Below are 17329 nucleotides of genomic sequence, written 5' to 3'. Positions count from 1 at the left end.
TCTTCAATATTCCCCGGTAAGAAGTTTTAGGTTGTAGTTATTATGGGATTTTTTCTCTCTATACGATTTGTATTTCATATACCTGTGACTATTGGATGTTCTTATAGGCACTTTAGTATTGCCAGTGTAACAGTATAGCTTCCGTTCCTCTCCTCGCTCCTACCTGGACTTGAACCAGGAACACATCGACAACAGCCACCCTCGAAGCAGCGTTACCCATCACTCCACAAAAGCCGCAGCCCTTGCAGAGCAAGGGGAACAACTACTCCAAGTCTCAGAGCAAGTGACGTCACCGATTGAAACGCTATTAGCGCGCACCCCGCTAACTAGCTATTTCACATCGGTTACACCAGCCTAATCTCGGGAGTTGATAGGCTTGAAGTCATAAACAGCGCAATGCTTGGAGCATTGCGAAGAGCTGCTGTCAAACGCACGAAAGTGCTGTTTGAATGAATGCTTACGAGCCTGCTGGTGCCCACCATCGCTCAGTCGGACTGCTCTATCAAATCATAGACTTAATTACAACATAATAACACACAGAAATACGAGCCTTAGGTCATTAAAATGGTCGAATCCGGAAACTATAATTTAGAAAACAAAACGTTTATTCTTTCAGTGAAATACGGAACCGTTCCGTATTCTATCTAACGGATGGCATCCCTAAGTCTAAATGTTGCTGTTACATTGTACAACCTTCAATGTTATGTCATAATTATGTACAATTCTGGCAAATTAATTACGGCCTTTGTTAGGAATAAATGGACTTCACACAGTTCGCAACGAGCCAGACGGCCCAAACTGCTGCATATACCCTGACTGCTTGCACGGAACGCAAGAGATATGACACAATTTCCCTAGTTATAAGAAATTCATGTTAGCAGGCAATATTAACTAAATATGCAGGTTTAAAAATATATACGTGTGTATTGATTTTAAAGAAAGGCATTGATGTTTATGGTTAGGTACATTGGTGCAACGACAGTGCTTTTTTCGCAAATGCGCTTGTTAAATCATCACCCGTTTGTTGAGGTAGGCTGTGATTCAATGAGAAATTAACAGGCACCGCATCGATTAAATGCAACGCAGGACACGCTAGATAAACTAGTAATATCATCAACCATGTGTAGTTAACTAGTGATTATGTGAAGATTGATTGTTTTTTATAAGATAAGTTTAATGCTAGCTAGCAACTTACCTTGGCTTCTTGCTGCCCTCGCGTAACAGGTAGTCAGCCTGAGGCTCCTCGTGGAGTGCAATGTAAGGCAAGTGGTTAGAGCGTTGGACTAGTAATCGGAAGGATGCAAAAACGAATCCCCGAGCTGACAAGGTAAAAATCTGTCGTTCTGCCCCTGAACAAGGCAGTTAACCCACCGTTCCTAGGCCGTCATTGAAAATAAGAATGTGTTCTTAACTGACTTGCCTAGTTAAATAAAGGTGTAAAAAAGTTAAAAAATAATCTGATTGTTATGAAAACTTGAAATCTGCACTAATTAAATCGGCTATTCCGATTAAAATCGGTGGACCTCTAGTTAACAGCTCCAATAATAGCCCTACAAAGCCATGAAAATCAGGTAACCAGGATTTGTCTACGTTCACATTTGTTGCTATAATACTTTTGGAGAGTAACCTAGTGTTGGTATGAGTTCTGAATACTGGTGTAATGTAGGTTGGTGCTGACCTGCGGAAGGCCTTGAAGCAGGCTTTGAGCTGGTACAGTTTGGTCCTCTCCTGGGCCACCACCCTGCCATGCAGGAACTCACACACCCGGTCCATCTCATCCGGGGTCAAGTCACCGTAGGAACGGAAGTAGAAGGACAGGTTGGAGAACTCCACCAAGACTCCTGGAGAAGACAGGAGATGTATGATATGGAGATCGGAAATTTATAATTATTTCTCTCTTTTATCCAAATGTAACTCTCACACAGGCACACTTTAAATACTGTACGAAATATTATATTTGTAATCATATCCATCTTTGACTATGCTCCACTGTAGTTTGCATTTTTTTAACTATAAAAACACACACACACCTCTGTTTGTGGCCCACTGTAGTTGTCTGAGGCCTCTCTTCACCAGACCCAGCTGCCAGCCCATAGTGTCTGCCACCTCCACCACATCAAAGTCCACCGAATCACAGGTCTCCACTCGCTCCCCTGCCAGCCGTTTCCGGGCTAACACTACGGCAACAGGTGGGCAGCTGCCAATCAGACGACACATATCCATCATCACCACGCCGACTCCACCCCTCAACATACAGTACCAGTCAAAAGTTTGGACACACCTACTCATTCAAGGGTTTTTCTTTATTTTTACTATTTTCTACATTATAGAATAAAGACATCAAAACTATGAAATAACACATGTGGAATGTAGTAACCAAATGTAGTATCCAAAAAAAGTGTTAGATTTTAGATTCTTCACAGTAGCCACCCTGCCTTGATAACAGCTTTGCACACTCCTGGCCATCTTCATGAGGTAGTCACCTGGAATGCATTTCAATTAACAGGTGTGCCTTGTTGAAAGATAATTTGTGGAATTTTTTTCCCTTCCTAATGAGTTTGAGCCAATCAGTTGTGTTGTGACAAGGTAAGGGGGGGTATACAGAAGATGGCCCTATTTGGTAAAAGACCAAGTCCAATGGCAAGAATAGCTCAAATAAGCAAAGAGAAACGACAGTCCATCAGTACTTTAAGACATGAAGGTCAGTCAATCCGGAACATTTCAAGAACTTTGAAAGTGTCTTCAAGTGCAGTCGCAAAAACCATCAAGCGCTATGATGAAACTGTCTCTCATGAGGAACGCCACAGGAAAGGAAGACCCAGAGTTCTCTGCTGCAGAGGAGAAGTTCATTAGAGTTACCAGCTTCATAAATTGCAGCCCAAATAAATGCTTAACAGTTCAAGTAACAGACACATCAACTGTTCAGAGGAGACAGAGTGAATCAGGCCATCATGGCCGAATTGCTGCAACAAAAAAACACTACTAAAAGGACACCAACAAGAGACTTGGTTGGGCCAAGAAACACGAGCAATGGACATTAGACCAGTGGAAATGATCTCTGCATGTGTGGTTCCCACCGTGAAGCATGGAGGAGGTGGTGTGATGGTGCTTTGCTGGTGACGTTGTTAGTAATTTATTTAGAATTCAAGGCACACTTAACCAGCATGGCTACCACAGCATTCTGCAGCGATATGCCATCCCATCTGGTTTGAGTTTAGTGGGACTATCATTTGTTTTTCCAACAGGACAATGACCAAAAAACACCTCCAGGTGTTTGGGTGCTGCATCAGTGTTGAGTGCTGCATCAGATGAACTGGCCTCCACAATCACCCGACCTCAACCCAATTGAGATGGTTTGGGTTGAGTTGGACAGCAGAGTGAAGGAAAAGCAGCCAACAAATGCTCAGCATATGTGGGAACTCCTTTAAAACTGTTGGAAAAGCATTCCAGGTGAAGCTGGTTGAGGGAATGCCAAGAGTGTGCAAAGCTGTCATCTAGGCAAAGGGTGGCTACTTTGAAGAATATAAAATCTAAAATATATTTTGATTTGTTTAACACTTTTTTGGTTACTACATGATTTCTTACGTGTTATTTCATAGTTTTGATGTCTTCACTATTATTCTACAATGTAGAAAATAGTCAAAATAAAGAAAAACCCTTGAATGAGTGGGTGTGTCCAAACTTTTGACTGGTAATGTAAACATTACTTACCTACACCAAAACAGATTAAGCACATTGTAAACATTAGTCATCTATTGCCTGTACATGAAAACACCAAACCGGTCACATGTCCCGCTGCCTTTACTGGACCAAAATAACATCACATGAGTATGAAATACACACCTACATATAAAAACACAACCTAGCAAACAGGACTTTGTATGGTACAGCTAAACAGTCTACTGTAACAGACTGGCCAGGTGTTGAGAGTGACTTTGCAGAACTTGTCATATAAGAAACGCAAATTCTGTTGCAAAACTTTTAAACATGTTTTTCTATGACCCTGGTTTTGTGATGTCCTACATTTTGGTGAGTTTGCGGAGTTGATGCGGGCCGTTGTAACAGACCATCTTACAGGTGGAGAGGGTGGGGTGGAGCAGCTCTACCCACTGCTGAGGGTGCAGCTCCAGGTAGCACAGCAGAGTCTCCAAACCTGACAGACAGTGATATAACTTGAATCATTTTAAGTCCATTGTAAAATACAGTCTGATATCTGAAGAAAAGGCAGGAGACTCACAGGTCTTGACAAAAAAAAGCTGAATTAAAAGTGGGATCTCATTCTAATTATATATTTACAGTTTTCTGATCCTTGAGTCAACTATCCAAGTGACACAAAATATTTACCTTCTTCAGTGATGTCCAGGGCTTCCACAGTGTCCTGCATAGGTATGGCCCTCTCATGGGTGTGACACACCCTAGTCGTGGGCCAATCATCACCTCCCCCTGTCTGCTCCTCCTCTTCATGTTCGCCATCCCCTCTCTGGGGAAATGGAACACTTGACTCTGGTGGGTGTTTCTGCTCCCCGTCCAGTGGTTGAAAAGTTGATACATCCTCAGTAGGAACTTTGGCCTGTTCCAACTGCTCGACGGGGGTGTTCTGACCAGTCTCCGTTATGTGTTCCGATGTTTCAACTGGGTTCTCATCACAGGTGTCCATCAGTTCCATCATCTCGGAGTCGTCAACCTCCTCCTGAGTCTAAGACATGGTTAGAATAAAAACATTTTAAGTTTGGTTTGGGCCTGATACATCTTGATAAAAAAAAAAATGTTAATCCTAAACCTTAATTGGGGTTCACATAATGGTCATAGGCTGTTAATGTGCGATGATTGTAGACCGAGAGAAGAGAAGAAATGACTATGTAAGTATACCAACATTACCCTGGCTAGGTCCTGCTGTTTCTGGTGGATCTGTCTGCACCTGCAGGGAGGAAACACCTTCTGCACTATCTTCTTCACAGTGTAGTAGTCCACCGTATCCGCGTAGATGTGCCTCCGCAACTCATGCAGGTCCCCTCCCTACAACACCAGGCAAGAACGTAGGATTAATCAACATAATGAGCATACACATCATATGTCTTGGCACTCTATTGAATAATAGATTTATTTGTGAATAACCTAATAATTCAAACAAAAGTATTGTAGCACAGCGACTGTTCACTACTCACCAAGTATCAATTCATCACTTAACTATTACTTAGACGTTGTCATCAAAACACATTTGAATTTGGATGAAAAGTAAATAAACACTACGAAATAAATAACGACTGAAAAAGGTGAGAGGAGACAGAACCTCAGGATCCAGGAAGAGATGACAGTGGGCCGGTTCCCCGTCTCTCCCTGCCCTCCCGATCTCCTGCACGTAGCTCTCAAAGCTCTTGGGCATGTTGTAGTGCACGATGCCGCGCACGTCCGACTTGTCCAGGCCCATGCCGAAGGCTACCGTGGCGACCACCACTCGCAGCTCGCCACACATGAAGTTGTTCTGGACGCGACGGCGCTCAGAGGACGACATGCCGGCATGGTAGGACTCAGCCATCCACTTCAGAGGCTTACGGATCTTCTTCCTGGCTGAGGGCACACAGCACAGAGAGGTGTCAGGGCCCGTAGTCACAAAGCATCTCAGAGTAGGAAAGCTGGTCTAGCATATCTATATAATCTGATTCCATATGATCTAAAAAGGGAAAACTGATCCTAGCACATTGATGAGACTTTTTGACAACGGCATCAGAGCAAGGCAAAATGTCAATTTTCCAAAGTTCTCCCATTGTCATCAACATATAATTCAAGACAGGATTTGGCCCTTTAGCTAGACTTCTGTGAATATTAACATCCCAATAAAATATTTAAGCAATAAGGCACGAGGGGGTGTGATATACGGCCAGGTAGCCTAGTGGTTAGAGCGCTGGGCCAGTAACCGAAAGGTTGCTGGATCGAATCCCCGAGCTGACAAGGTAAAAATCTGTCCTTCTGCCCCTGAACAAGGCAGTTAACCCACTGTTCCTAGGCCGTCATTGTAAAAAATAATTTGTTCTTAACTGACTTGCCCAGTTAAATAAAGGTTAAATATAAAAAATATATATATATATACACACCACGGCTAAGGGCTGTTCTTAAGCACAATGCATCAGAGTATAACCCCCGAGGTGCCTTATTGCTATTATAAACTGTTTATCAATGTAATTTGAGCAGTAAAAATAAATGTTTTGTCATACCCCTGGTATACGGTCTGATATACCACGGCTGTCAGGCAATCAGGGCTCTAACCACCCAGTTTATAAATATAACATCCCAATCAACCCAGCTCCAACCAAACCCAGACAGACAGGTACCCAAAGCTTTCTTCTTCTTCCCTACAGGGTTGTCATCTGCCTCCTGACTCGCTGTACGGTTAGACTCCTTCAACAGCACCCCCTGCAGGCAGGTCCTGAGCAGGGCAGATATACGGGTTGTCTCCTCTCTCCTGGTGCAGTAGATGATGACGGACTCCAGAGACCCAAACCGCTCTCCCTTCAGCAGACACACCAGGGCCTGGACAGGAGACAGGACACACAGTATCAGACCTGGGTTCAAATTCTATTTGTTTTCTTTCAAATACTTTAGCTGTGCTTGATTGGGCTTTCCTGGCACAATGGAACCAATGAAATTGGAAACTCCATTGTTTGTGTGTTTGGTTTGAATGTATCCTACCTGGTCTAGTGGTTAGCATGTATCCTACCTGGTCCTAGTCTTGTGGTTAGCATGTATCCTACTTGGTCCTAGTCTAGTGGTTAGCATGTATCCTACCTGGTCCTAGTCTAGTGGTTGGCATGCACCCTACCTGGTCCTGGTCTTGTGGTTAGCATGTATCCTACTTGGTCCTAGTCTAGTGGTTGGCATGTATCCTACCTGGTCCTGGTCTAGTGGTTAGCATGCACCCTACCTGGTCCTGGTCTTGTGGTTAGCATGTATCCTACCTGGTCCTGGTCTTGTGGTTAGCATGTATCCTACCTGGTCCTGGTCTTGTGGTTGGCATGTATCCTACCTGGTCCTGGTCTTGTGGTTGGCATGTATCCTACCTGGTCCTAGTCTAGTGGTTGGCATGTATCCTACCTGGTCCTGGTCTTGTGGTTAGCATGTATCCTACCTGGTCCTAGTCTAGTGGTTGGCATGTATCCTACCTGGTCCTTGTCTAGTGGTTGGCATGAATCCTACCTGGTCCTTGTCTAGTGGTTGGCATGAATCCTACCTGGTCCTGGTCTTGTGGTTAGCATGTATCCTACCTGGTCCTAGTCTAGTGGTTGGCATGTATCCTACCTGGTCCTAGTCTAGTGGTTGGCATGTATCCTACCTGGTCCTGGTCTTGTGGTTGGCATGTATCCTACCTGGTCCTGGTCTAGTGGTTGACATGTATCCTACCTGGTCTTGTGGTTAGCATGTACCCTACCTGGTCCTAGTCTAGTGGTTGGCATGTATCCTACCTGGTCCTAGTCTAGTGGTTGGCATGTATCCTACCTGGTCCTAGTCTAGTGGTTGGCATGTATCCTACCTGGTCCTAGTCTAGTGGTTGGCATGTATCCTACCTGGTCCTAGTCTAGTGGTTGGCATGTATCCTACCTGGTCTAGTGGTTAGCATGTATCCTACCTGGTCCTAGTCTAGTGGTTGGCATGTATCCTACCTGGTCCTAGTCTAGTGGTTGGCATGTATCCTACCTGGTCCTAGTCTAGTGGTTGGCATGTACCCTACCTGGTCCTGGTCTAGTGGTTGGCATGTACCCTACCTGGTCCTAGTCTAGTGGTTGGCATGTATCCTACCTGGTCCTAGTCTAGTGGTTGGCATGTACCCTACCTGGTCCTGGTCTAGTGGTTGGCATGTATCCTACCTGGTCCTAGTCTAGTGGTTGGCATGTATCCTACCTGGTCCTTGTCTCGGTCCATGGAGACAGACAGCTGCAGGTTGTCAGGCACGGCGGCTGAGCGGACAGCAACACCATCCTGGTCAGCGATGCCCAGGTTTTGAGCGATGTCCAGGGCTGTGGACAGGGTGGCGGTGGCAGTCAGACCCAACAGGCAACGCACGCCCAGACGGTCCCTCAACACCTAGGAGATGGAACGGAGGTGGTTTGGTGAACCATGCTCGTGTGTTCAGTAATCTTGCCTAAGACCCGAGGATCTAGGTCTTTAGCTCAGCAAGCTAACAGTCTTGTGGTGCACTGACAACCCAGATTAAAACCCGGTCGGTCAAAGAGACGTACAGGGCACATCCACGCTGAGGGGTGGAACGGCACGCATGGCTAGCCATCTACAGCTATGGTGAGAGACAGGCTCATTCTAAAGAAGCAAGTGCTGTGGAAAAAACTCCCTTTGCATTTAATACAAGTGTCCCCCAAATGATGGGTTAGGATAGATAAAGATAAATATGAATGAAGTGGTCATCAGAGCTCACCTTGCAGAGACGCAGGTAGCAGGGCCTAAAGTTGTGTGACCACTCTGAGACACAGTGGGCCTCGTCGATACAGGCGAAGGCCACCGGGGGGAGCTGGTCAGCTGGGGGAAGACAGCCAGAGCCAGAGTGACCTCCACCTACCAACGCCTCAGGGGACAGGAGCAGGACATGGACCTCACCTGCCTTAACCTGGAGGACACACACACAAAGCAGAAAACTTTGTTGTAATGCAGATCACAATAGATAAGACATTAACATTAGCAAACATGACTGACATCCTTGTAGTGGTATCACACAATACATACAAATGTGCACCTGGAGGTAACACACACACACACAATGAATAACAAAAAATATCACTGACAGCTATAGAAGTCTAATGCAGGAAACAAAAATGCTCAATGCAGTTAAACATTACGCAAAAACAGAAAACGCTAAGGTTTAGGCCTAGATAGTTAAACTATACTCTAAGCGGATTGAAAGAGGATAACAGTACCTTCTCAATGGCAACCTCTCTCTGTTTTTTAGACATATTGGAGTGAATGGCAGCCGCTTTCAACTTGGATGGGAGTCCAGAAAGCTAAGGAGACAAAATAATTTGCTGTCAGTATTTAATTCAAAACACTTATTTTGAGACATTCACAAGACAGTGTGTGTATCAATAAGGTGTTGTATAACTAGGGGCTACAAATATGGGGCGTTACCTAGGGGCTACAAATATGAGGCGTTACCTGGGGGCTACAAATATGAGGCGTTACCTGGGGGCTACAGATATGGGGCGTTACAGATATGGGGCGTTATCTGGGGGCTACAGATATGGGGCGTTACAGATATGGGGCGTTACCTGGGGGGCTACAGATATAGGGCGTTACCTGATCATCCATAAGAGACACCAGTGGTGACACCACCAGAGTGATACTGTTAGACCTCTGGGCATAGAGGTAGGCAGGCAGCTGGTAGCACAGAGACTTGCCCATGCCCGTAGAGAGCACCACTAGCGTGGACAGACCTGGAGAGAATAGAATAGAAAAACGATGGAAAATAAACTTCTATTCTATCTTGCAAAGTAAATGTATCATTTGTTCAGCTCCTCACCCCCCCAAGACACCACACACAGGGAGTGAAAGTGGGTGGGAGCCCTACTTGTAACAAACAAAAAACCTACATATGGGAAAGCAACTACGTACATTTAGTCATTACATTTATTGGCGTAATTTAGCAGACACTCTTATCCAGAGCAACTTACAGGAGCTGTACATCTTCTCATGTATATCACTTAACTGAGGTACTAACTAAAGGAAACACTGTTTTATCCTCTTCCTGCATACCTGATAGAATTCTCATGATGGCCTGTTCCTGCCCTGGTCTGAAAGTCTTGTACCCAAAGTCTTTAAGTGCTTCATAAACTTCAGAGGGCACCGCTGCAGAAACAACATTTAGTTGGAAGTCAAAAGGAGTATAAATCATACTGTACTGGTTGATTGATTAGTTTAGATTCATTCATTAAATAATTGAATGTTAAAAACGGGGTACCTTGTACTTTGCCGTCCTCCCCTAGGGGGTAGAGGGGCTGCATGGGGGGCGGAGGGAGCAGGCGCTCGTAATCTGGCCTGATCACATTCAACAAGACATCATCACCACCATCCTCCTGCTTCTCCACCAGACCCTCATTCTCCTCTTTAACAATGGGGGGTACCACTGTAATAATGAGATAGACATAGTATGCATCCGAAATAGCACCCTATTACTGTACACTACTTCTGACCAGAGCCCTATAGGCCCTGGTCAAAAGTAATGTATTATAATAAGGGAATAGGGTGTCATTTGGGACACACACATAGACAGGGGGACCTCATGTACACAGATGTCATTAATTATTTACTCCTCCACTGGTCTAGGGTCAGCTTTGGCATGGAGTTCGTTATGACTGAGGTTTGAATTGGAGTCGGGAGAAACTGGACCTAAATCAGTTGTTGTTATGGGCAGGGAACTGGGAGGAAGAAAAACAGAGAGAATTGCAGGGGGGTAAGCATGAGCTCTTTGACCTTTTGGCATGCAGGTTAGTTTAGTAGCATGACATCATTGCCTTGCCAGACAGTGTAGGAGCTGTTATGCTCATCTACTTTTTTAGATGGCATCTACTTTTTTAGGCTTACAGGGGCCTCGGTTTCTGCCTGCGCAATCGCTCAGACTTTCGCTGGACATTGTCTGTGTGTGGAGCTGTATTTTACTCTATGTACGACCCAAACGGCACCCTATTCCCTACATAGGGCTCTGGTTGAGTAGTGCACTATGGGCCCGGGTAAAAAGCAGGGCATTCTATAGGCAATAGGGTTTCCATTTGGGACATAACCCGATCTATGAAAATGAGCGTTGATCGTTTCCATGGGACCATACCTGATTGGTCTTAGCAGTGACATTTTACCCACTTAAGTCTCTGCTTCACACACAAAGGTATGTGGACACCCCTTCAAATTAGTGGATTCGGCTATTTCAGCCACACCCGTTGCGGACAGGTGTATAAAATTGAGCACACATTGGCAGCAGAATGGCCTTACTGAAGAGCTCAATGACTTTCAAGTTGGCGCTGTCATAGGATGCCACCTTTCCAACAAGTTAGTTTCTTCCCTGCTAGAGCTGCCCGGTCAACTGCAAGTGCTGTTATTTTGAAGTGGAAACATCTATGAGCAACAACGTTTCAACTGCGAATTGGTAGGCCATACAAGCTCACAGAATGGGACCGCCGAGTGCTGAAGTGCGTAAAAATCTTCTTCCCTCGGTTGCAACTCTCACTACCGAGTTCAAAACTGCCTCTGGAAGCAACGTCAGCACAATAATTGTTCGTCCTGAGCTTCATAAAATGTGTTTCCACGGCTGAGCAGCTGCACACAAGCCTAAGATCACCATGTGTAATGCTCACTAGCTTGGCATTGCACATGGTGACCTTAGGCTTGTGTGCAGCTGCTCACCCCTGGATGTTGTGTGTACTTGTTCTCATAAGTTTTCTAATCACAAACAATTAGTTATTCTTCAAAATGTTCTGGTGCAATGAGTAAGATGACTAAGAAAACGACCGAGACGACACTGTACTGCGGCAATCTCCCCGAAAAGACGCATAGTATTCTTAAGGAAGCTTGTAATTACCGATGGGGACTTTGCTTTCCCGGATGCCAGTACCTCGACTGGGACCGAGGAGCAGGAAGCGAAGATGGATTAGGTGGTCGCCTGGGCGTGGGGTATGTGGTGGCTGCCTGCGCCCAACCCAGCTGCTGTGCGCTCTGCCACCAGTTATGGGAGGCTACTCAAAGAGACCTTGAATAGACCCGGGATATACGGTTATGTGACAAACTTTTTGTCTGTTTTGCTAGGGGGCAAAGGTTACCTAGCGGTGAATGCGCCCACTCCACCAGGGGTCTGGCAGTGTCTTGGGCGTTGTTTAAAGGGTTGAGTTGGACATCACGGTTGTGAGGTTATCTCTTGGATGTCACTGGCCTCAGTCTAGCCCACAGGGTGCTTATGGCTGGGACAGGGGAAAGTCACTAGGCAGCACGCCGTGTGGTAATACCCAGATTGTCGCATCTGGCGCGGTCAGGTCTGGGTGGTCTGCCATGGGCAGTTTCATTTAGTATCCGTTGGGGTCGGCTTGGGGCGAAATTCTATTTCTCTACAGTATGTTGTACCAAACGTTGACTGACTGAAAGGGAATGTAACGTTATGACTAAAACTACTGTTCCCTGGAGGAGGGAAACAAGGTACAACATCTGTTTGGCCCCGCACCGCCCGTTCCTGGGCTCGGTGAAGAGCGGTATTAAATTGAAAGAATGAATCCGAGCCTCACGCTTATCACCTGTGGTAGGCGGGGCTTCCAGCGAGGTGTGGATTTCATTGGCCTTGTCAGGAGTGATTGTAGATCCTTCAACTGAAGTCGCGAGTGCAACTCCCCATAGTATGTTGTAACTCATTTCCCTCCTTCAGGGAATAGTAGTTACAGTCATAACGTTAGGTTATGTCTCTACTGCTAAAACAGATGTTCTGGGATACTGAAGGGAGCCAGACTTGGGTGAAATAGTCACTGCTGACAGATACACTGGAAAAATGCACCTTAGCAACAAAGTGAGTGAGTGTATGGTGAAGATTCTGATTGGTCCAACGTCTAAGTTGTGTCCATTTAGCTTATTGTGATGCTTCAAAGTACAGTGCATTTGGAAAGTATTCAGACCCCTTGACTTTTTCCACATTGTAACGTTACAGCCTTATTCTAAAATGGAGTCAATTGTTTCCCCCCACCCCCCTCATCTACACACAATACCTCATAATGACAAAGCAAAAACAGGTTTATAAGAATTGTTTGCAAATGTAAAAAAAATACAAAAATAAAAACAGAAATATCACATTTACACAGGTATTCAGACCCCTTCACTGAGTACCTTCTTGAACCACCTTTTGGCAGCAATTACATGCTCGAGTCTTCTTGGGTATGATGCTACAATCTTGTCACACCAGTATTTGGGAAGTTTCTCCTATTCTTCTCTGCAGATCCTCTCAAGCTCTGTCAGGTAGGATGGGGAGCGTCGCTGCACAGCTATTTTCAGGTCTCTCCAGAGATGTTTGATCGGGTTCAAGTCCGGGCTCTGGCTGGGCCACTCACTTCCAAGATGGCGTAGCAGTCGGACGTGTCTTTGTATTGTCCTGTCCCGTGTAAATAGTCTTCGTATTTTTCGTATACATTTCGTATATATATTTTAATTTCACTTTCCATCTAGGAACTGAATATACATTCCTACATTCCGCCTCACCCAATGTGGTACGGACCTGCTATTTTTTTATACTTTAGAACCGTAACCCCAATCAGAAGCTAGCCAGATAACTAGCTACTAGCTAGTAGTCAGTTAGCCACTGCTGCGGTCTTCACCCTCAACTCGGACACAGCCAGCTTCAATACCGGGCCAATACCTGCCAGTCTGCAAGCGCGATATCAACCCAGAGCATATAGGACTGCTTTTTCTCTACCACATCACCGGATTCCTGACGCAAGCTCTGGACAATTACACCGTATCATCACAGCTAGCTAGCTGCAACCGAGTGGCTACTACTGGCTAACACCTCTGTCCCGAAGCAAGCACCAGTTAGCCTTGAGCTAGCCTCGAGCTAGGCCCATCTGCCGGCTAGCTGAAGAGGTCTACCAGCGAAATCTTGGGCTACAATACCAGCTACAAGCTAATTTAGCCATTTATTATTATTTATTTTTTAATTATTATTATTATTATTTTTTATTATTTTTTATTTATTTTTTTGCCGCTGCTAGTAGCTTTTACCTTCTGCACAGACACCAGCCCTGTTATTAGCCTGGATATTACTCACCAATTTACCAGCATCAGACTGTCTCTCGACAACAACGCCGGATTCCTGCCGTAATCCCTGAGCCACTACTTCTGATCCTCACAGCTAGCTTGTAGCTAGCGCAGCTAGCGCCACTGCCACGAAGCTAGCACCAGTTAGCAAACACAATTCTACAATTCACAACCTCTCTTTCGCCATCGCCATCTGGCTTGGATTCTCTGTCGACACGACCACGTCTGAGCAGACCCCCTCCGTCTGAGCAGACCACCCCCCGGGCTACTAACTTTAAACGCCGCGTGCTAGCTTAGTGGAGGCCTCCCTGCTCCATCTACGGCTGCCCCCTGGACACTATGACCACTTGGCTACATAGCTGATGCATGCTTGACTGTCCATTAATTCACGGTACTCCATTCTGTTTATTTGTGTTTTATCTGTCGGCTCTGTGCTTTAACTCAGGATCTGTGTGTAGTTAATCCGACCCTCTCTGCCTAGTCGTCGCCATTTTTACCTGTTGTTGCTGTGTTAGACTAGCACCCTGTTATTGCTGCTGTTATCTTACCTGTTGTTTTAGCTAGCTCTCCCAATCAAGACCTGCAATCACTTTATGCCTTATTGTATGTCTCTCTCAAATATCAATATGCCTTGCATACTGTTGTTCAGGCTAGTTATCATTATCATTGTTTTGGTTTGCAATGGACCCTGTAGTTCCACTCTCCGTACCTCTGATACCTCCTTGGTCCCACCCCCCACACATGCGGTGACCTCACCCATTGAGACCAGCATGTCCAGAGATACAACCTCTCTTATCATCACCCAGTGCCTGGGCTTGCCTCCGCTGTACCCACGCCCCACCATACCCCTGTCTGCACATTATGCCCAGAATCTATTCTACCACGCCCATAAATCTGCTCCTTTTATTCTTTGTCCCCAACGCTCTAGGCGACCAGTTTTGATAGCCTTTAGCCGCACCCTCATCCTACTACTCCTCTGTTCCTCGGGTGATGTGGAGGTAAACCCAGGCCCTGCATGTCCCCAGTCACCCTCATTTGTTGACTTCTGTGATCGAAAAAGCCTTGGCCTCATGCATGTCAACATCAGAAGCCTCCTCCCTAAGTTTGCCTTACTCACCGCTTTAGCACACTCTGCCAACCCTGATGTCCTTGCCGTGTCCGAATCCTGGCTTAGGAAGGCCACCAAAAATTCTGAGATTTCCATACCCAACTATAACACTTTCCGTCAAGATAGAACTGCCAAAGGTGGAGGAGTTGCAATCTACTGCAGAGATAGCCTGCAAAGTTCTGTCATACTTTCCAGGTCTATGCCCAAACAGTTCGAACTTCTAATTTTAAAAATTAATCTCTCCAGAAATAAGTCTCTCACTGTTGCCGCCTGCTACCGACCCCCCTCAGCTCCCAGCTGTGCCCTGGACACCATCTGTGAATTGATCGCTCCCCATCTAGCTTCAGAGTTTGTTCTGTTAGGTGACCTAAACTGGGATATGCTTAACACCCCGGCAGTCCTACAATCCAAGCTTGATGCCCTCAATCTCACACAAATCATCAAGGAACCCACCAGGTACAACCCTAAATCCGTAAACATGGGCACCCTAATAGACATTATCCTGACCAACCTGCCCTCCAAATACACCTCTGCTGTCTTCAATCAAGATCTCAGCGATCACTGCCTCATTGCCTGTATCCGCCACGGGTCCGCGGTCAAACGACCACCCCTCATCACTGTCAAACGCTCCCTAAAACACTTCTGCGAGCAGGCCTTTCTAATCGACCTGGCCTCGACCAGCACAATACCCTGGAAGGATATTGACCTCATCCCGTCAGTTGAGGATGCCTGGTCATTCTTTAAATGTTACTTCCTCACCATATTAGACAAGCATGCTCCGTTCAAAAAATGCAGAACCAAGAACAGATATAGCCCTTGGTTCACTCCAGACCTGACTGCCCTCGACCAGCACAAAAACATCCTGTGGCGAACTGCAATAGCATCGAAGAGCCCCCGCGATATGCAACTGTTCAGGGAAGTCAGGAACCAATACACGCAGTCAGTCAGGAAAGCAAAGGCCAGCTTTTTCAAGCAGAAATTTGCATCCTGTAGCTCTAACTCCAAAAAGTTCTGGGATACTGTAAAGTCCATGGAGAACAAGAGCACCTCCTCCCAGCTGCCCACTGCACTGAGGCTAGGTAACACGGTCACCACCGATAAATCCGTGATAATCGAAGACTTCAACAAGCATTTCTCAATGGCTGGCCATGCCTTCCTCCTGGCGACTCCAACCTTGGCCAACAGCCCCGCCCCCCCGCTGCTACTCGCCCAAGCCTCCCCAGCTTCTCCTTTACCCAAATCCAGATAGCAGATGTTCTGAAAGAGCTGGAAAACCTGGACCCATACAAATCAGCTGGGCTTGACAATCTGGACCCCCTATTTCTGAAACTGTCCGCCGCCATTGTCGCACCCCCTATCACCAGCCTGTTCAACCTCTCCTTCGTATCATCTGAGATCCCCAAGGATTGGAAAGCTGCCGCGGTCATCCCCCTCTTCAAAGGGGGAGACACCCTGGACCCAAACTGTTACAGACCTATATCCATCCTGCCCTGCCTATCTAAGGTCTTCGAAAGCCAAGTCAACAAACAGATCACTGACCATCTCGAATCCCACCGTACCTTCTCCGCTGTGCAATCCGGTTTCCGAGCCGGTCATGGGTGCACCTCAGCCACGCTCAAGGTACTAAACGATATCATAACCGCCATCGATAAAAGACATTACTGTGCAGCCGTCTTCATCGACCTGGCCAAGGCTTTCGACTCTGTCAATCACCATATTCTTATCGGCAGACTCAGTAGCCTCGGTTTTTCTAATGACTGCCTTGCCTGGTTCACCAACTACTTTGCAGACAGAGTTCAGTGTGTCAAATCGGAGGGCATGTTGTCCGGTCCTCTGGCAGTCTCTATGGGGGTACCACAGGGTTCAATTCTCGGGCCGACTCTTTTCTCTGTATACATCAATGATGTTGCTCTTGCTGCGGGCGATTCCCTGATCCACCTCTACGCAGACGACACCATTCTATATACTTCCGGTCCTTCCCTGGACACTGTGCTATCTAACCTCCAAACGAGCTTCAATGCCATACAACACTCCTTCCGTGGCCTCCAACTGCTCTTAAACGCTAGTAAAACCAAATGCATGCTTTTCAACCGTTCGCTGCCTGCACCCGCACGCCCGACTAGCATCACCACCCTGGACGGTTCCGACCTAGAATATGTGGACATCTATAAGTACCTAGGTGTCTGGCTAGACTGCAAACTCTCCTTCCAGACTCATATCAAACATCTCCAATCCAAAATCAAAGCAAGAATCGGCTTTCTATTCCGCAACAAAGCCTCCTTCACTCACGCCGCCAAACTTACCCTAGTAAAACTGACTATCCTACCGATCCTCGACTTCGGCGATGTCATCTACAAAATAGCTTCCAATACTCTACTCAGCAAACTGGATGCAGTTTATCACAGTGCCATTCGTTTTGTTACTAAAGCACCTTATACGACCCACCAC

At 46.2% G+C, this 17329-nt stretch overlaps 1 protein-coding gene across 1 annotated transcript in view; it reads right to left on the bottom strand.

Moving 5' to 3' along the window:
* LOC139555227 (ATP-dependent DNA helicase Q4-like) overlaps nucleotides 1-17329 on the bottom strand; it is a 36512-nt gene that overhangs the window by 6232 nt on the left and 12951 nt on the right. The window contains exons 10-22 of the mRNA XM_071368845.1: nucleotides 9956-10120; nucleotides 9751-9843; nucleotides 9295-9431; nucleotides 8919-9002; nucleotides 8423-8611; nucleotides 7894-8076; nucleotides 6330-6528; nucleotides 5291-5568; nucleotides 4879-5016; nucleotides 4345-4696; nucleotides 4024-4153; nucleotides 2031-2197; nucleotides 1679-1841 (exon numbers count right to left, since the gene is read on the bottom strand). Of these exons, the coding sequence (XP_071224946.1) occupies nucleotides 1679-1841; nucleotides 2031-2197; nucleotides 4024-4153; nucleotides 4345-4696; nucleotides 4879-5016; nucleotides 5291-5568; nucleotides 6330-6528; nucleotides 7894-8076; nucleotides 8423-8611; nucleotides 8919-9002; nucleotides 9295-9431; nucleotides 9751-9843; nucleotides 9956-10120 (2278 nt within the window). The remainder of the gene's footprint in view (nucleotides 1-1678; nucleotides 1842-2030; nucleotides 2198-4023; nucleotides 4154-4344; nucleotides 4697-4878; nucleotides 5017-5290; nucleotides 5569-6329; nucleotides 6529-7893; nucleotides 8077-8422; nucleotides 8612-8918; nucleotides 9003-9294; nucleotides 9432-9750; nucleotides 9844-9955; nucleotides 10121-17329) is intronic.

The sequence above is a fragment of the Salvelinus alpinus genome, chromosome 26 (assembly GCF_045679555.1).
Source record: "Salvelinus alpinus chromosome 26, SLU_Salpinus.1, whole genome shotgun sequence".
NCBI lineage: Eukaryota > Metazoa > Chordata > Actinopteri > Salmoniformes > Salmonidae > Salvelinus > Salvelinus alpinus.
This window is presented reverse-complemented; position numbering and strand designations above follow the sequence as displayed.